At 41.2% G+C, this 21,383-nt stretch overlaps 1 protein-coding gene across 6 annotated transcripts in view; it reads right to left on the bottom strand.

Moving 5' to 3' along the window:
• The window catches only part of LOC135210920 (uncharacterized), a 304,637-nt gene that overhangs the window by 62,538 nt on the left and 220,716 nt on the right, over positions 1-21,383 (bottom strand). For all 6 annotated transcript variants that reach the window (XM_064243882.1, XM_064243884.1, XM_064243881.1 and 3 more), the window contains one exon: positions 1,382-1,527. In XM_064243882.1, the coding sequence (XP_064099952.1) occupies positions 1,382-1,527 (146 nt within the window). The remainder of the gene's footprint in view (positions 1-1,381; positions 1,528-21,383) is intronic.

Raw genomic sequence — 21,383 nt, 5'->3', positions numbered from 1 at the left:
CCTTTTAGCCTTGACTTCACTAAAACAGACTGGGCAGGCTCCATGGCCTAGCTTTTGATATAAAACATAACAGGTTGTGGGTCAGTAGCCTTCAAATTTGTACCAGAACTCATTGGCAAGACTTAAAACCACTCCGTTCATGGACAGATTTCCCTCCTTTTCCATCCCTTTCCTTGAGGATTTTGTTGACAACAATCTGGATGAATTACTGCTTTGTCTGGTCAGAGCGCTGCATAGTTATCGATAAAGGACTCGATACCTCAGACCATGGTGCTGAAGGCATTTTGTTAGCAAAGACTCAATCAAGAAAGAAGTGTTCAAGAACACCACTTCTTTTTGGCTATGTGAAGTGATTAAGCATGCTACTCCTCCTCACTTATCAATTTCTACTGCCAATACTGTGCATGTATGAGCACACAAAATTAGAGGACCAAGCTCCTCCTAGGCATTCAAGAAGTTATCTGTTCATAGGATTTTGAATGCTGGTTCTTGGCTCTGCCAAACCACTTTCACTTCTTTCTACCTGAGGGACGTTGCCCCACAGGTCCTTGGACACTTTTTCCTTGGGTCCAGTGGTGGCTGGTCAGTTTGCATCTTGCCTAAGATGATGGTATGAAATTGAGAATGATTGAGATGGATGGTGTCTTCTTTTTCCTTTTTCCCTTTCTTCTCCACCTACTGGCGGTAACAAGATCTACCCATCAAGCGCTGGAACTGGCCGGATGCAGGTGAATGAAGTAGCCTTACTGTTAGAGTATTTTATATTCTACATGAATATGCCTTTAAGTAGTAAACCCTTCCTCTCTCTAGCAATAGGAGAGAGGAACAATAACAAACACGTATGGAAATACCTTAGTTTTTTTATCTGAAAAGATGATAGCTCTAACTCTCATCTATGCACTGAATCTCTGCATTGTATTTCAGCCCAGTAGTCTGACTGTTGGATACCCATATATCTAACAGCTCAGAGGCTTAGGTCCCCTTCCTTTGAATTCTCTTATCCAGCAAGTGTGACCAGGTATGATGAACCTCCAGTCGGTTCATGATTCTCTTACCTCCCACCAAAAGTGAGTCTATCCTAATGTTAAGACCCAGATTTGTTCCGCATAAGAACAAATGACAAAATTTAAATTAATTTTTATTTTTCATTACTAACAAACCTGCAGTCATGACATTTACTGCTCACTCTACCCACCCCTCTTTCAGTTAAGCCCTGAAGCATGCTGGTATAGTACATTGTCAACCATAATAACTGTCAACCATAAATGCAACCAGAAAACTTTAAATTGTATGAGTTAGTAACTGAAAAAATAATTTTGTATAGGAATTAATAACTGAAAAAACAAAAAGTTATATAAATAAAATTTTACATAGCACTTACCCATGTAACTCCTACTATCTTGGCAAGTCGTGCCATATTAACTGAGGATGGAAAATGCTCATGATCAAATGTAAACTTCAACAATTCAGACATCTTGTTAACTAATTTCAGTCGACCAGCAGCCTTGCTCTTAACTTTTGTTTTCTCTGGAATAAAAAATAAGTTTATTTTTACATAGATTTACAATTAAAATCACAAAAATGTAACCCTCACTAGCATTATCCGGTATAGTAAATCTGTTTTATCACAATACATCCATCATATTTTTGCCCACAAGTAGTCTTTTTGAAGGTCCCCAGATTCTGACTTCAATCGAACACACAGAGAAATGGTAATCCCACTCCACATACACCACCTGGGAAACTGTTAAACTATCAATAACCCTCACTTTTTATGAATCTACAAAGCTTTTATTGCTGTCCAAAATCTCATACCTAATTTCCTATTGAGAAGCTTGCCATAAGTCAGCTTCCTGGTGCAGCTATGAAAAAGTAGTTACATTTCTAATCAGTGGTCCTTGAAAATTCTTTTCCTTGCAAGCTTTAAACCATAATTCCATTTGTTCTAAATATCTTTTTGTTTACCACTAACTGTCTCACAAGGTGATGCTTAACTACTGCTTGGACATAGGTTCTCATTTGTGCTAACCTTTACTAATCCTTTTGTAGTGACATGCATCCTATGATGCACAATACAGTAATTTTTCAATTATCAGGACTAATATATAGTCTAGGGTCAGTCAGATAATGGTTTGTTTGTTTGTTTGTATGGTGTTTTTACATTGCATGGAATCAGTGGTTATTCAGCAACGGGACCAACGGCTTTATGTGACTTCCTAACCATGTCGAGAGTGAACTTCTATCACCGGAAATACACATCTCTCAACCCTCAATAGAATGCCCGAGAATCGAACTCACAGCCACCGAGGTAGCACACCAACACCATACCGACCACACCACTGAGGTGCTTGTCAGATAATGGTGAAATCCGAATAATGGCAAGTAACACAGGCCTCCTAGCAGCCCTTGAAAAAAAAAAAAAAAAAATAGTCTGACCCAAAAAAAGTAGGAGTTATACATGTATGTGTAATAATCTTAAAGAAGTAGGAGTGCTACTCAGTATAATTTGATATCAAAATGCAACATTCTAAGCAATAAAATGTGATCCTATGGTAGGGGTGTAAGAATACTACTACTGTAGGTCCTGTGTGTCATAAAAATCAACTAAAGGGACAGCTGCTGCCTTGCAGTCATATTTTTAGTAAAAGGCTAGGCCCCCTGCCAATAACTGTGGCTGATGACAGCAAGGGCATGTCGTCGTAAAATCCCCCTTTGCCAAACAATAAACCAAGCCTGATGATGCCTTTGACAGCAGGCAGTGGAGAAGGCGCATCAGGCAACCAACCCCTTAGGTAGGGATAACAGTGAGAAAGAAGATTTTAAGCATTGAAATCCATACATGTGCAAAGTAACAATTAAAATTCATTATCAAAGAATAATCAGTCAGTACAAGTAAGCAGGTATTACTTACTCTACATATATAACTTTTTTTTTCTTTTTGAAAGGGTTAAACCCCTCCAAGGGCCACTCCTGAGCACCCTAGTAACAAGAGGTATTTTTTAGCTTGTTCTATTTTACCACTAACTATGAAACAAAAGTTACTAAGCCCTTGCATTTGCTTTCACCTTTTTATTAATTTACGTACTTGACTCGGTTACACATTATCTACTTCAGATCTTCAGTGAAATACGCCTTTGACTAGCATTCAATAATAATTAAGTAATAAGCAAACAAGTATGTAGAATAAATCAGATTAAATATCAATAGTAAAAAAAATTGAGCCTGCATATAATAAGCTTCATGATATAATAACATCTCAAACTAAATTACTACAAAAATGTCATTCACTGAGATGCACTACCACTCAAGAAGTTTTTTATTCATGTTTAGAGAAGCAATTTCATATAAAATTTCCTTCAGTTCAGCAGATGATTTCTCCAACTTTGTACTCCCGAACTCATTTTTTTAAAATGGCAAGCATCTTGCATTCTTTTTCTTTTTCTATCCCCTCCTTAATATTTTTTTATGTTATTGTCATTTTCGTGGGGTTGTTATTGTGACTGGGCGTGGGGCGCGCTTGCCTTTTGTCATCCATTATTGGGGGAAAATTTGTGTTGATTTTTCTTGATTGGGTTTAGCGTATATAAATACATTGACGTTATTGAGATCGGGGAAGCTTATAGAACAAAATAGCTTTCGGAAACAGGGAAACATGGCGGATACTAAAACCCCTACGATGCTACTACATCACGTGACGAACATTAGTGCTGGCGTTAGCCCATTCAAAGGGACTGTAGATGGCGTACTGTCACAGCCTGTAAATATCTTTATAGAAGAAGATAATAACTATTTAGCAAGAAAGAACATAGTAGATGATGTAGATGCATTTAGAGGCGAAAGCTTTGCTAGATTTCAATAAGGGAGACCTCAGTCATAGGTCAAGGAGTTTCCAATTTACAAAATGTTGTACCTGGACAGACTTGCAAGGATTTTTGAAAACAGCATATGGCTCAAAGGAACACGGAGATATGGTAAGAGACTTTCAGGGTCTTTATAAACTACGGAAGGGCACTAATAGTCTCATAGAACATAGTTCAAAGCTGTTTGACGCAGTGGCAGATTGGGTAGGAAAATTGAAAACATGTAAATGGGTTAAAGGGGATAATCTCCCTCTAAATAATGTTCATAAACTGATCTATTTTTCCCTGCTCTTACACGAGGTACCCGATACAATAGTGGATAGCTTTGATGAAAAGATTGAGCCTACCTCAGACGAAGAATTACTTTATACCTAAATAGATAAACACAGGTCTAAATGTCCCACTGTAGATAGCACAATTTTTAACGGGACAGGCCCGAGGGATAAAGTACAGAAAGACATGGAACTTTCTCCTCATCGTCTGTGCGCAAAAGTTGAGTATAACAAAAGATCGATTGATCAAAAGCAACAGCAGTTGCGCCGTTTCAACTGCAATAAACCAGGACATCCAAAGAAATTGTGTAGGGTTAAATATTGTGGGATGTGTAAAAGTACTGATCATTATTGGCAGTCTTGTCCGTCTCAGATACGGAGAGATGCGAGGCCTACACCTCAAGGTTCTGGTAATTATAATGTGAGAACTTCCCAGGCAGGTCAAACCAGAGGGCAAAGGGATCGGTGAATTTTTGGAAGCCCAATCAACAAAAAGGGTACAGGTGATTGGTAAATGCCATTGTAGTCTCGAGGGGGACGCCCCAGAGCCCAAGCCTATAGTCTATGGAACAGTAGGGGATGTGGATATCCCGGTGTTTATAGACTCGGGGGCTTCGATAAATCTAATGGACTATAATTTGTATCAATCCATGTTTTCCAATTACCCTTTGCAACCTTCAATGGAGACGGTGTGTAATGTGCAAGCCCATAGATTAAATACCCTGGGTTGTGTTCAAATACAGTTTACTCTCGGTGACAGAGTGTTAACAGAACATTTTTTGGTAATAAAAGGAATTGCGATAGGTAATAAAATCTTGTTGGGTCATCCTGCTTGTAGAAGACACAAGATTTCGATCCATGCGGGTGCTAATGGGATAACAGTCGGAATGCCAGGTTATTTCCTACCATATGAGGACTTGAATAGAATGGAGGACATGGAGGTTATTGAAAGAGGAGAGGTACTCGGTGGTATTAATGCGGTGATACGAGTGTTATGGAGAAAGGTGATATTAAAACACACGTTGGTGATATGGGAAATGATTATGGGGGTTCTACCAGAGTTCACAGTGATAACAATGGTGGTGATGATACTAATATAGATGTTATTTCTGATACTAACAATGCTGGGATGATACCGAGGGTGGTAATTTGTATGGGGCGGTGGCAAGGGGAGATACTAACCACAAATATAGAGGTGTTTTATCTGAAGATATTATGTTACTACCAGGTTCAAAGACTATGGTAAAAGTTAAATTGAAGGAAATGAGAAAACCCACAGATGTGTGTGTGTTATTGAAAATAGCGAAAAGCTTAGAGGGATTGTTAGCACGGCATCGGTGAACAGTGTATCCAAGGATAGGTTTACGTGGTTAGAGTTGCTAAACTGTAATGATACAGTTAGGAGATACCAGAAAAACACATATATATTGGATTTCCAAGACTGGAATTGTGATAGTGGTTCAGTGGCTATCGTAGAGGGGAAACCTGAGTTTTCGGAGGTAGAAATGCAATCAAGGAAACGAACATTCAGAGAACATTTAGCTAATGTGGATTATAGCGAGCACGTTGAAGTGATAAGCGGGCTCTTGGCAGAATTTGGGGATACGGTAGCCTTATAAGGTGATAAATTGGGGTTGACTAATGTGTTAGTGCATAAGGTAAATTTGGAAAGTGACACAAAACCTATTTATATTCCTGCATATCACATACCTTTCAAAATCAGAGAACAGGTAGAGAAAGAGGTTAATAGATGGGAAGAAGAAGGAATCATTAAACACAGCGTGTCTCCTTACAACTTTCCCTTGTTAGCGGTGCCTAAGAAAGACGGTTCTGTCCGCGTATGCGTCGATTTTAGAAGTTTAAATGAGAAAACGATCCCTGACCACTACCCAGTCGCGTGCATACCAGATCTTTTTGTTGAAGTTGAGGGACATAATATTTATAGCTCAATTGATTTGGTGCAGGGTTTCTTACAGGTCCCTCTTAGCGAGAGTAGCAAGGAATATACCGCCTTTTCAGTGCCCAAGGGACACTATGAATTTACGCGAATGCCTTTCGGTTTATCGGGCAGTCCAATGACTTTTACCATTGGTGAACACAGTTTTGCACGCGTTATTGGGCAAAAATGTTTTTGTGTGTATGGATGACATCCTGATTGCAACGGACACGATCACGCAACACCTGGAAGAGCTTACAGAAGTACTTAGGAGGCTTAGATTAGCGGGATTGAAAATCAAGCTAGCCAAGAGCTCATTCTTGAAAAAGCAGATCACATATCTAGGTCACGTCATATCTAAGGAAGGGTTTAGAGTAAATGACGATAAAGTCAAAGCAATAGCGAATTTTCGCACCCCCAGATCAAAGAAAGAGATTAAGTCATTCCTGGGTATCGCCGGTTTCTTTAGGAGATTTGAAAAAGGGTTCTCTAACATAGCAGCTCCCCTAACTGATGTGTTGCGGGAAGACGTTCAATTTCAATGGAAGGAACCCCAGGTGGAGAGTTTTCAAAAGCTCAAAGACGCGCTAATGAATCACCCGGTTTTGAAGTTTCCAGATTTTAAGGAACCTTTTACATTAGTGACTGATACAAGCCAGGAAGGTATAGGTGCTTGCCTTATGCAAAAGTTCGATGGGAAATTTCACCCTATAGCTTTTTATAGCAGGAAGTTCAGGACAAAGGGCAGCAACGAGAAGTCCATGGCCACCATAGATAAAGATGCCTTTGCAATAGTGTCGAGCTTAGTTAGTTTTAAAATGTTACTGATGGGGAATAAAGTAGAAGTTCTTACAGACCACAAACCATTACTCGATCTTTTTAATAAACCTGATTTGTCGCCCAAAAGAGCTCGATGGTTTTTAACTATCAGAGATTTTGATGCAAAGCTCAAATATATAGAGGGGAAATTTAATGTAGTTGCTGATGCTCTCAGCAGGAGTTTTCATGACACGGAAGGTTTCCAAGTCGCGCAGGTCACTAGCGAAACCATACAATGGGATATACCTCTCATAGAGCGAAGGCAAGATGAAGACGAGATTTTAGCAGATGCGAAAGCGTTTCTAAGAGGGGAATTAGTCAGGAAACGTTATAGCTTGCCTTTTTCGGGTTTGGAGTTAGAAGGTAATCTATTGGTTAGGAAAATTAAATATAAGTTGAGAACCAGTGAAAGTAAAGGAGATACGACACAGATCGTAATTCCGAAAGTCCTAATTCCAGTGGTTTTAGATATAGTTCATTGCAGGTTCAGTAGTCCTCACTTGGGAATAGAAAAAACGTATGATAAGGTTCGTGATAAATACATTAGGAAAAATATGGGGAAAGATGTGGAAAATTTCGTAAGGAATTGTACGGTGTGCAACGCATGTAAGCCTCCTAGGACAACGTCATGCAAATTAGGATCGTATCCTATACCGAGTAGACCTTTTCAGAGAATACATATGGATATCTTAGGGAATTTTAGTGAGTCTAGATATGCGAACAAGTACTTGTTAGTGATAATAGATGAACTTACAAGGATAGTAGAAATTTTCCCACTTAAGCATAAAACGGCCGAAGAAGTAGCCACAGCATTTTTCAATGGTATCATTTGCAGATATGGTTCACCCGAAGTTCTATTAACTGACATGGGAGGGAATTTGTGAACAAAAACTTGGAATGTTTAGCTGAAGTCAAGGGAATATGATATTGTTATGATACAATAAAGTTTCATACATACTTACCTGGCAGATATATACATAACTATCGACTCCGTCGTCCCCGACAGAAATTCAAATTTCGCGGCACTCGCTACAGGTAGGTCAGGTGATCTACCGCCCTGCTCTGGGTAGCAGGACTAGGAACTATTCCCGTTTTCTAATCAGATTCTCTCTTCCACCTGTCTCCTGCGGGGAGGCTGGGTGGGTCTTCAATTGTATATATCTGCCAGGTAAGTATGTATGAAACTTTATTGTATCATAACAATATCATTTTCATACATTCAACTTACCTGTCAGATATATACATAGCTGATTGACACCCTTTGGTGGAGGGCAAGAGACAGCTAACTAACTGACTAGACAGGTAAACAACATATGTTGTAGGTATAAATAAACCTTAGTTCCTACCTTATTAGATGGAAGACTTCGTGGCTACTGCCCAGGAGTCTGCTTCATCTCAAGAGCCTTAGCGAGATAGTGATCTGTGGCCAAGAGTTCTTGCTGGTCTGTCGATGGGGTCTTATCCACTTACTCGGCAGAGCCTAACTGACGTTTGTCAAGGGGTGCTAATCCGCTTATATGACAACACGCCTTCTTTAAGGAGCACACAACCGATCCCGATCACCCGATCCTAACCCGTGTTAGTTCTAAGATTGCCAAGAGTCATCCCCAAACTCTTAGCAAACAACCACAAACTCGAAACTCATACATACAAAAATAAAAATTTTGTACCCCTCTAATAGTCAGCCGTCACTCGATTTCCTAATGAAGCGAAGTGAAGGCCGCCAGTGCGACATCTGACACTCCATGCACAGGAAACACGAGAACACATCCGACAAGAGGGTTACGTACACATATTTAAGGATCGGTGCTCTCTCCTTTACCCAGAACCGTCTGTGCTGACACAAACGGACCTAAAGAAAAACATTTCTCATACGTTACTCGCACATCTTTTAAATAATGAGATGCAAATACTGAGTTGCATCTCCAATAGGCTGCGTCCAAAATATTTTTAAGTGACATATTTCTCTGGAACGCAATTGATGTCGCGATTGCCCTTACCTCATGAGCTCTTACTCTTAATAGATTAAAAGAGTCATCTGGGCAGTTCTTATGAGCCTCGGTAATTACACTTCTAACAAAGAAGGCCAAAGCATTTTTAGACATAGGTCTCTTGGGGTCTTTTACCGAGCACCAAAGACCATGTTGTGAGCCTCCCAACCGCTTCTTTCTGTCCAGATAGAATTTCAGTGCTCTAACTGGACAAAGTGATCTTTCTATTTCTCTGCCTACTAGGCTAGTAAGTCCTTTTACCTCGAAACTCCTAGGCCAGGGATTCGAAGGGTTTCTCGTTTTTGGCAAGAAAAAGAGTCTGGAATGAACAAATCGCAGAATCTTCTTTGAAACCAACTCGTGACTCAAGGGCGTGCAACTCGCTGACCCTTTTAGCCATAGCCAGAGATAGAAGAAATATACACTTTCTAGTGATATCACGGAATGAAGCCGTATGAGGTGGTTCGAACTTTTCCGAGGATAGAAATTTCAGAACTACATCTAAGTTCCAGCTCGGAATCCTAGGCTCTACTGACTTGGACGTTTCAAAAGAGCGGATGAGATCGTGCAAATCTTTATTATTCGTCAAGTCTAAGCCTCTGTTTCTAAAGACTGACGAAAGCATACTTCTGTATCCTTTAATTGTTGGTACAGAGAGATGTGACTTTTCCTCAGGAAAAGAAGGAAATCCGCAATTTCGGTTACAGAGGTATTGGAAGAGGACAGCTTCTTCGACCTGCACCAGTTTCTGAAAACTTCCCACTTCGATTGGTACACTCGCCTAGTAGATGATCTGCGGGCTCTAGCAATTGCGCTTGCCGCCTTGCGAGAAAACCCTCTCGCTCTGACCAATCTTTCGATAGTCGAAAGGCAGTCAGAGCAAGAGCGGGTAGATTTTGATGGTACCTCTCGAAGTGGGGTTGTTTGAGCAGATCTATCCTGTTTGGAAGAGATCTGGGGAAGTCCACTGTCCACTCCATCACCTCCGTGAACCAAATTCAGGATGGCCAATATGGGGCTATCAGAGTCATTCTGGTTCCCTTCGAGGCCACAAACTTTCTGACTACTTCCCCCAGAATCTTGAATGGGGGAAAAGCGTACACGTCTAGCCCTGACCAGTCCAGGAGAAAGGCGTCTATAGCATAAGCCCTGGGATCCTCTACCAGGGCGCAAAATGTGTCTATCCTTTTGGAGAGAAACGTGGCGAATAGATCTATCTGTGGTTTCCCCCAAAGATACCAAAGGGTCTGACAGACTTCCGAGTGGAGGGTACATTCTGTAGGAAGGACCTGGAACCTCCTGCTCAATCTGTCCGCTCTCACGTTCCTCTCCCCTTGAACAAATCTCGTTAGAAGGACCACATTCCTTTGATTTGCCCAAATCAGCAGATCTCTTGCCAGTTCGTATAGGGCGAAAGAGTGAGTTCCTCCTTGCTTCTTGACATAAGCCAGAGCGGTCGTATTGTCGGAGTTTATCTGAATTACTTTGTCTCTGACTATCTGCTCGAAGCTCCTTAACGCGAAGTGAATCGCAAAGAGCTCCTTGCAATTTATGTGCCATGACACCTGCTCTTCCGACCAGGTGCCTGACACTTCTTTCGGAAATTCTTCGGACCCTAGAGTCGCACCCCAACCTGTCTCCGACTCATCTGAGAACAATGTCAGGTTTGGGTTCCGAACTTCTAAGGATACTCCTCTGTTTTCTTCCAAGGGGGTCAACCACCACCTTAACTGTTGCCTTACTTCTAATGAGATCGGAAACGTGTCCGAGAGCTGTCCTGTCTTCCAACTCCAACTGCTTCTCAGGAAGTACTGAAGCGGACGGAGATGCAGTCTTCCTAGAGGAAAGAACTGTTCGAGCGAGGAAAGGGTCCCCAGAAGGCTCAACCATTCCCTCGCTGAAGTACGCTCTTTCTCTAAGAAGTTCAATACTGTGGCACAGCCTTTCCTTACTCTCTCTTGAGAAGAAAATACTCGAAAACCCCGAGAATCCATCTGAATCCCCAGATAGACTACGTTCTGGCTGGGGACCATCTGGGATTTCTCGAGGTTCACGATTAATCCTAATGTCTGTCAAATCCAGGATTGTTGACAGGTCCTCCAGACACTGCTTTGAGACCTGCCCTGATGAGCCAGTCGTCCAGGTATAGGGAGACGTTTATCCCTTTCATGTGAAGGTGTTTTGACACATTTTTCATCAAGTCTGTGAAAACTTGGGGAGCCGTAGAAAGGCCGAAACACAGGGCCCTGAACTGATAGATCCTTCCCTCGAACATGAAACGAAGGTACTTCCTCGACGAATGGTGAATCGGGACGTGGAAATATGCCTCTTGAAGATCTAGAGACGCCATCCAATCTCCTTGACGGAGAGCTGCAAGTACTGAGGCAGACGTTTCCATGCTGAACTTCTGTTGTTGTACGAATTTGTTCAGCGAACTTACATCCAGTACCGGTCTCCATCCCCCCGAGGCTTTCGCTACGAGAAACAAGCGATTGTAAAACCCCGGGGAGCTTTGATCCAGTACCAGCTCTATTGCTCTTTTGTCCCACATCTGCTCCACCATTTGACGAAGAGTATCCATCAGAACAGGGTCCTTGTATCTGGCTGACAGTTCCCTCGGTGACGTTGTCAAGGGGGGTCTGTCCTTGAATGGGATATAATAACCCTTCTTGATTACTGACATTGACCAAGGATCGGATCCTATGTCTTCCATGCTCCTGCAAAGAATTGTAACCTGGCTCCTACAGGTGTCTGGAGGAAAGATTTCTCATTTTCCCTTCTTAAAGGGACGGAAGGCAGATCTTCCCCTTTTTTCAGTTGATTTCCTTCTGACGATGGATCTAGCCTGAGCGCCTCCTCAAAAGGGCTGCTGTTGTTGAGTTGGCTTAGATGCTTTCTTTTCCTCACTAGCCACAGGTCTATTCTTCCTTGAGGATTGCCTTAAAAGATCCTCGAGTGGCTTTCTCTTAGCGAATGGGCAATGTCTCTCACACCAACTGCGAAGGAAATAAATGCTCAGAGAGAGGCGCATACAGCAAAGCGGATCTCTGCGAAGGAGAGACGGCCTTAGTGAGAAAGGCACTATGAACCGCTCTCTTCTTTAGTATTCCCGCACCGAAGAGGGAGCACACTTCCGCCGATCCATCTTGAACCGCCTTATCTATGCATGTAAGGATGCTATGCAAGGTTTCAGGGCTTAATTGTTCTTTTTCATGGGACTTCTTAGCAATGACCCCAAGGGACCAATCTAGGAAGTTAAATACTTCTAAGGTGTGAAAAAGTCCCTTGAGGAAATGGTCCATTTCCGAAAGACCCCATGTTGCTTTTGCTGAATTCAAGGCATGTCTCCTCGACGAGTCTACGAGACTGGAGAAGTCCGATTCAGCTGAAACAGGCAGAGACAATCCCATGTTTTCTCCCGTTTCGTACCATATGCCTCTCCTGCCCCTTAGTTTAGCGGGAGGCATGCAAAAGATCGTCCTTCCTAACTCCTTCTTAGTCTTGATCCAGGAGTCCAGAGATTGTAAGGCCCTTTTCATGGATATGGCCGGCTTCATTTTCAGGAAAGACGAAGACTTGTGTGCCTTCGTACTTGAAAATAGAGAGCGAGGAGAAGGAGGAGCGGCTGGAGTTAATGCATCTCCATATTCTTCTAAGAGAAGAGCAGAAAGAACTTTGTAATTCGAGAGCCCTTCTCTGTTAGTAACTTCGTCCTCCGAGACGTCATCTAAATTAATAGGATCGGAAGGAGAAGGCTCCCTTCCCTCCTCTGTCTCCTCTCTAGAATTTCTTCTTTTTTCCGAAGAAGAAGCACTTCTATAAGGAGATGGGCTAGGAATAACTCTCTCCTTACGTTTATCATTAGGAGAGTCACGTATCACTGCTCTACGCCTGTTAGACTCCTGTCGGATGTCAAGCTCTTCACGAGGAGAATGCGCCTGGCGTTTAGCAGGAGTATCTCGCTGAGAATACTCCTGAGGCCTGGTAGGAGTAACCTGTTTGGAATACTCCTGGCGCCTGACAGTCGTTACACTCTTCGAATACTCCTGCCGTCTGGAAGGCGCATCTCGCTCCAAATACTCCTGGCGCTTGGTAGGCGCATCGCGCTTCGAATACTCCTGGCGCCTGGTAGGAGTAAAAAGTCCAGAATACTCCTGGCGCCTGGGAGGAGTATCGAGGCCAGAGTAATCAAGGCGCTTGGCAGGAGTATCTCTTCCCGAATACTCCTGACCTACGGAAGGCGCATCTAGTTCCGAATACTCCTGAGGCTTGGTAGGAGTATCGCTCATGGAATGCGCCTTTCGAATAGCAAGTATATTGCGCTTAGCGGGCGCTATACTCCTATCAGGAGTTCTCATTTCTCCAATTGGCTCTTGTTGCTTGGATGAAGATCTGGGCCTAGAACGATCTACAGTAAAGTCAGGCTCTTTGCGCCTACTTGGCGCCTGGCTCCTAGTTGGCGCCTGACGCTTGGTAGGAGTTACTTCCTTTCCCACATCTCGCCTGCCTAACGCACCGCTCCCCCCAGAGATGGCCGCTTGTGCGACAACTCCCCTGGAGGGTTCGTCGCGCCCGACAGGAGATCGGTATTTGGATCTCTTAATCGGAAGCCTGTCATCCTTTTTACGAGTAGGCTCCTTAGAAAGTACTCCTACCAAAGACGCTATTTGCTCCTGTACATTCATCAAAATTCTCCTGGTCGAAGGCTCATTCGAATCAGGAGAAGGAGATCTGGAAGGCGCTCGAGAGTCTTTTCCCTTCCAAGGATCTAAATCCTTTCTAGCTTTCTTGATTACCGAAGGCGCCTCCTCTTCAGAGAAGCGCTCGGGGCTAGAATTAAGCTCAGGTTCTTTCCAGTTCCTTTTTAGCGGACGTGAAAGCTTCGATTCCTTCCATCCTCTTCTCGGAGAAGGCGAACTAGAAGATGAAAAGCACTCACGAAGGACGCTTTTTCTATAGCTGTCCCTGGCAGACTGAGATGTATACGATTCTGCCGAAGGGACGTTTGCCTGATCGTTGGGGATTCCCCACGACCCCCGTAAGGCTTTCGACTTTCCTTCTCCTCTGGGCCAGGAGCTTGGAAGAGGTCTAGGCCCTGGGAGCGTCGCAGGGACGACCAGACGCCCCCTCCACTACCACTGGGACACTAACATCACTCGAGAAACCACATTCACTTCTCTTAACCTCCTAATGCTTCCATTTTCTCTTGCATTTTTTGAAGGGAAGCTCTGAGTTCCGCTATTTCTGAGGCGGAATCAGAGGGATAAACTTGTGAACGGGCTGAAACAGAATGGGCATAATTAAGAGAAGAAGAAGAAGCTACAGAACTACTAGACATTTTCCGGCTTTTGTAAGCCGCCTTCCTCTCTCTATCCTTCTCTAACTTCTTCAAGTAAGAAGTCAGATTCTTCCATTCTTGCGCACTCAATCTCTCACACTCGTTACACGTATTCTCAATTGAGCATTCAACCTTTCTACAACCACTGCATGTAGTGTGAGGATCTACCGAAGCTTTCGGAATCCTCACCTTACAGCCTTCATTCACACACACTCTGAAGCTAACACTAGAATCAGACATATTCACGAAAATCCAAAGCGAAGTCCAAAAACCAGTCCACGATAGCGAATGCCAAACAACGATCCAAGTACGTCACCAAAAATCAGTCGAAAGATGATCAAAAGCGTTGTGAAAAAAGAATTCCAGTCAGGAGGAAGTAACAACAATGTTGATACTACCGGCGACAGAGAGAATCTGATTAGAAAACGGGAATAGTTCCTAGTCCTGCTACCCAGAGCAGGGCGGTAGATCACCTGACCTACCTGTAGCGAGTGCTGCGAAATTTGAATTTCTGTTGGGGACGACGGAGTCGATAGCTATGTATATATCTGACAGGTAAGTTGAATGTATGAAAACAGAAAGTAACAATTATTCCATACAGACCCGAGGCTAATGGGTTGTGCGAATGAGCAAACCGGAAAGTGCTCAAAGCGCTCAGGAAAACGGTAGGTGGTAATGATAGGAATTGGGACAGATATATTAATGTTGTTAGACATAGTATTAACACTATGGTTAGTGATTAAATTAAAATGTCCCCATTTGAAGCTTTGTTTGGTTATCCAGCGCGAGGCACATTTGATTTGCTAACTACGCCTCATCATGGGGAGGATACGGTTGAAGTGCTGATATCTACAGCGAGAGAGAGGCACGCATGTCTCAGCCGTAATCTCGAATCCACAACCAGATATATGGTTCAGAAGAGTATTAGTAAATCATCTGATCCCAAGATCAATGTCGGTGACAAGGTACCTTTAAAACTTAACGTGAGAAATGAGTTAAATTACAAACTAGGCCCGAAGTTTGAAGGTCCTTTTAAAGTCACTGAAGAGAAAATTGGAAATAAGATTTGTAGTTTTAAATGAACAAACAGGTCAGTCGAAGCTAACACATATCTCGAAATTGAAAAGAATTGGTTGCGGTGATTAATATAGTCGCGCAATTACATTTTTTTCTCTTTTTTTCTTGCTCTGTTTTTTGTGATTTGGTGACAGGATGGCTTCACATTTTTTTTCTCCTTTATTTCCTTCTACTGTTTTCTTTTTCTTACTATGTGTAAATCTGCTGCGTTTTGGCGTAAGATTTCGGGGTTAATATTTGACGGCAAATTTTTGCTTTAGGTGAGAAACGGGATGGTCTTTTTGGCGTGGGGACGTTAATTAAATAGAGGAATTGTGAGTTTATCGTGGTTTTTTGTCCCGAATAGATGATAATTTTTATATAATTGGACAGCATCATTTGGGAGAATTATGTCTTCGAGACAATCTTTGAACACCTTAGTCATATCCTGGAGATGGTTCTGAGGAGTGTGTTTACGAAGTTCAGTACAGAACATTCTTTTTTTAGAGTCACAAGTTTCTGGCGTCGCGAGTCTGAATATGCTGCAGTGCGAAGCACCTGCCGTGTTCACAGGCGAGTTTTTTTTTGCTAAGGTTGCTGTAAGGAGTCCGGTTGTGGATCTTTCCTTTGGAGTTGATTACTTGGGGATTTGCACTGTTTTCGTAGATGCTAATTATGGCATTTCACGAGAACGTGTCATGTAAGGGGATTCTTTTCTGGTCGTTTCTGGTCGATCGGATTGCTGCGGTAGCAGATTCCGTAACGGTACACATTCCGTTTTGGGAAAGATGTTGAATTATATACGTATGCTTCTTTTCTCTTATGTGCGCTGTATAATGGGGGGAGGGGGGGGGAGGGGGGGGGGGGGGAAGTTTACTTATTATTGTTGTATTATCTTATTCTTTTTTTTCTCTTTTCTTTTTTTTTTCTTTTTCTTACGAGAGATGTTGTAATGAGGGTTAAGCTCTAAATAGCATTTTTCTTTCAGATAGATATAATTTGTCAAGGTATGTGAGTTGGATGGAAGGGGTGTTCGGCATTATATTTTATGGAGGCTAGTTACATAAACCATAAAGGGGTTTTTGCTGTTAAGACTTTATGGGTTCTCTTTTGATAGCGTGTTTGTCAGATACAGGATTATTTGTGAGGATTCAGTAGGTAAAGATTATATTTGGTTTAGCGAGGAATTTTTTAATATTTGATTAGTAGATTGAATATATTAATTAATGACGGATTTGTGGGGTAAAGCAAGACTTTAGTTATTTTATGACCATGCAGACCTTTTAAATACGGACACACAATGACTTTGGAGAATTCCCAACTCTACATGATGATGGCAAGGGAGACGACTTCATTCTACAGTACTAGAGGTCGAGTCAAGTCTACACACGAATGGCGTTTCTGTGGACTGCCTTTGCAAAGGATGAAATGTTTTCGATATATCATCTCAGGATAATTTCTGGGATAAATCAGGAGTCTACAGTCTTTGATGAGGGGGGTGCGAGTAGCACTTGCATAGAATAACGGGGTGGTGACCACGTTTCCTTCAGTAGAAAAAGTTGAATCTACAGTTTTGCGACGAGAGGGTGTTGGATACACTCACGAGGGTTGCAGATGCTGAATAATGGCATGTGCTGAGTTGTTTCAATTGGTTTATATACTCGACCTGCGTCTACAACAATTCGCTCGTCCTACAGGGATCCCAGCTGTTAGATGGTTCCTGCAGGGTTCTCTCGGATTTCTTCATGGTACTTAGTCGGCGTGTCTACAACTCGTTGATCAAGGTGTTTCATCAACACTTACATGGAAGCCATAAGGCGGTTCGAATCCCGCCTACAGTGGAGACCGTTACAGTTCCGCCGCTGGAAGATAGTGGCGAGGATGAGTTTTTCTTTTTCGACGACTGTTACACTATACCAATAAGTAATGGTCATGCTAGGTGCTATACTGATCACAATTTGTGTGCTAGGAGTTTTTAAACTTTTGTGTATTCGACGAAGCACAAGGCCTCCAGCAACGGAGGTGGCCCTAAGTCATGTGGTAAATTGATACATTTTGCATTAGTTGCTGATATGGTGTGCGACGGGAGTGCACTATTTTCTTTTTTTGAGCTGGCCTATATGTTTTATGTATATTATGAGATGCTTGTGTGTCTAGTGGCTAGGCGGGAGCTAGCAATTTTGGGTGGCCGAGCTCCTCTGTCAGATGAAAAGAGGGGCAATGGTTAATAATATGTTTAAAGTGCCAATGTAATGTTAAGTGAAGTCACATATCACTTCTCGCTTAGAGACAAGCGGTGGTGCAGTGCAGCTTACATGAGAAAGGAATTTGAAGCGCAAGCAGTTTAACCGAGAGACCGTTCACCCGGTCGAGAGGCGTGTACATTCGTTTGTACGGATGTTAGAGGCCTAATAGCCCAAGGCACTTGTGAAAGAGACCTTCTTTTAGGTGAACGCCAAGAGGTTAAGCGGTATACTCCGAGTGTCGGGAGAGAACGCCCCATCGTAAAGGTAGGCCATATTCTATAAAAACTTAGGAAACTGTTAGCTTTGGAAAAGAGAGAGAAGTGTGAAATACTCTCTTTACGTGAATACTTTGAAAAGAGTGATGTGTGGGATGTTTTTATGCCTATTATCTTTATTACAGATGGGTCCCATTCCATGGTTAATTAGAGACGGGATTCTCTAACCTGACTAATAGAAGACTTAGTGATATTTTGGGTTTGGGAGTGAAACCTTAGTCAGGAGGGTAGAATGTTATCTTATTGGTTTCTTTATGGGCAGATTTAGCTTTTTATGCCATTATGACTTGTAAATAATTTTGTCCTATTCTATAACCAACTGCTTTGGGAAAATAAATAGTATATTTTTGTATTTAAGCAGTCTTAATAGCCTAGTGACATGGTTGCAGACAGGGCACCATTGGCAACAGGTAAGAGTTTCCAGTTTGTGTAGTTTAGTGAATAAGGAAGGGATAACAAATGTATACTTAAAGTATCATCCTACATCAAATATACCATTGAATTGGTATTAATAATATAATTTCAGAGCCATCTGAAACATTTTACCATTAGAAATATATAAACAGTCAATAACAGAAAGAGAGAGAGAGAGAGAGAGAGACCTTACCTTACAGACCTTACAGTTCGTTCGGCGGGGTGGTACCCCCTAGGTACCCTCCAGTGTTGAGGCACCTCTAATGTCTACCAGAGAGGTTGCTACGTTACATCTTCCGGTATATTTGCATCTTCCAATCTTGGATGGTCTGGGATGCAGTTTAGATATTTGTCGAGCTTATTCTTAAACACATCTACGCTCACTCCTGATATATTCCTCAGATGAGCTGGCAACGCATTGAATAGACGCTGCATTATCGATGTCGTGTGCGTAGTGGATTAATGTCCTGTGTACTTCCTTATTTTTCCTGGTATGTTTTGGGCACTATTAATCTACCTCTGCTTGCTCCTTTCTGATATTTTTAGTTCCATGATATTTTCTGTTATTCCTTCTATCTGTTTCCATGCCTGAATTATCATGTAGCGTTTCTCTTCTCCTTTCATAGACTATATAATTTTAATGATTGGTAGTCTTTCCCAGTAGTCAAGGTCCTTAACTTCTTCTATTCTTTAGCTGTAAAGGGACCTTTGTACACTCTCTATTTGTGCAATATCCTTTATTTTGATAGTGTGGGTAACATATCATATTGCAATATTCAAGTGGATACGAACATATGGTTTTTTATAAAGCAATAATCATGTGTTCAGCTTTTCTTGTTTTGAAGTGCCGTAACAACATTCCCATTTTTGCTTTACATTTTGCCAAAAGAATTGCTATTTGATCATTGCATAACATGTTCCTATTCATCATCACACCAAGGTCTTTAACTGCTTCCTTATTTGTGATTGTCTCATTATTAGGTCCCCTATATGCATATAGCTTTCCTTCTCTGCTCCCATAATTTATTGATTCAAATTTATCAGAGTTAAATACCATCCTATTTTCCTCTGCCCAATCATATACTTTGTTAAGGTCTCTTTGTAGAGCGTTCCTATCTTCATCACAAGTAATTTCTCTACTTACCTTGTGTCATCAGCGAAACTACTCACTACCGAATCCTTAACATTACTGTCTATGTCTTCAATCATAAATAACAAACAGTATTGCAGCTAACACCGTACTCCCTTGTGGCACAACCGGATATTACCTTGGTTTCATCCGATTTCTCATCGTTTGCAATAACTTATCTGTTTTCTTTTCTGTTTGTGTAAAAATTCTTTTAAACCATCTTCCTATTTTTATCTACGATATTGTTGTTTTCTAATTTTTTCTTTTCTTTGCTAATATATTATGGTCTACTTTGTCAAAAGCTTTTGCAAAGTCTAGATAAACCACATCTGTTTCATTTTCCGCTTTTCATATTTTTGAATATGTTCTCACGGTGGACTAACAGTTGGGTTTGTGTACTTTTTCCGGGTACGAAACCGTGTTGTCCTATATAAACAAACATTATTTTTTTATTAAATGTTCATAATAATTTTTCTTCATTACCTTTCATACCACTTTCATAATATGTGATGTTAGACTCACAGGCCTATAATTACTTGCCTCAAGTCTTGATCCACTTTTGAAAGTAGGAGAGAGAGAGAGAGAGAGAGAGAGTAACTCCTTACAATATCAAAAGACTGAAATGAACTTCTGTAGGCAACACTTCTTCCCTATAAATATATTATATATCTATATATATATATATATATATATATATATATATATATATAGATATATATATATATATATATATGATATTATATATATATATAATATATATCTTTTCCAGAGAAAAGAAAAAGAGAGTACTGAACAATCTGTTTGTCTGTTAATCAATTCTTTGCTGAAGAGAGAGAGAGTGAGAGAGAGAGAGAGAGAGAGAGAGGAGAGAGAGACGAGAGAGAGAGAGAGAGAGAGAGAAGAGAGGAGGAGAGAGAGAGAGAGAGAAGAAGGAAGAAATAGATACACCACATGTATACCTTATGTAACATCCTACATCAAATTTACCTTAAATTATTATCATATTACTGTATTAATCTTAGAAATTGTATTAATATAATTTCAAAGTAATCCTGAACATTAGTACCCTTAAAGGTATATACGTACATACATAGTACTTCTAACACTCGCCGGGGGGAGAGAGAGAGAGAGAGAGAGAGAGAGAGAGAGAGAGAGAGAGAGAGAGAGAGAGAGAGAGAGAGAGAGAGAGAGAGAGAGAGTTGTCCTTAGAGTATTTAAAAGAGTAAAATGGAAAGATTTTGTATTTATACTTATATATGAATTTTGTAATTACAGTTATAGTATTAACATTATACATATACAGGCAGTCCCCGGGTTACGACAGGGGTTCCGTTCTTGAGACGCGTCATAAGCCGAAAATCGTCGTAAGCCGGAACATCGTCAAAAATCCTCGGGAAACCTTACTTTTAATGCTTTGGGAGCATTAAAAACTATGTAAACTGCATTCTTATGGCATTTTTCATCCAATAAAACCTTCAAATATTGATTATTTTGCATATTTGGTGATATATTTCATCTGCCAGATGAGTGTTGTAGGCATCGTAACCCTGGAACATGCGTCGTAACCCTGGAAATAATGTCTGATGAATATAATTGAAAAGCGTTGTAACCTCGGAACGTCGTAAGCCGAGACCGTCGTAACCCGGGGACTGCCTGTAGTATTATTATTGGAAAATATTAATAATAAACTTCTTACATACATGTACCATAAAAATGATCTCATCTCAGTAAAAGAGAGAGAGAGAGAGAGAGAGAGAGAGAGAGAGAGAGAGAGAGAGAGAGAGAGATAAAATGCATAAAAACTATTAAAATCCTTGATCATTATATGGCACTATTCCCCTCCTGTCACATTACTTGACATATTTGACAGCTTCCGAGCTCCGAGCGACTGTGAGTTGAGAGAAGGTAGGAAAATTGATAGAGCAAGACGAAGGGAAGAATAATTTTAATTTGAAATTAGTTATATTATTATTATTTGAAAATATCAATAAACACATACATTTACCATAAAAATTATCTCATCTCAGTAAGAGAGAAGAGTTACCCT

Source organism: Macrobrachium nipponense, chromosome 4 (genome assembly GCF_015104395.2).
Source record: "Macrobrachium nipponense isolate FS-2020 chromosome 4, ASM1510439v2, whole genome shotgun sequence".
Taxonomy (NCBI): Eukaryota; Metazoa; Arthropoda; class Malacostraca; order Decapoda; family Palaemonidae; genus Macrobrachium; species Macrobrachium nipponense.
Note: the sequence above shows the minus strand (reverse complement) of the source record. Positions and strands in the feature narration are given on the sequence as shown.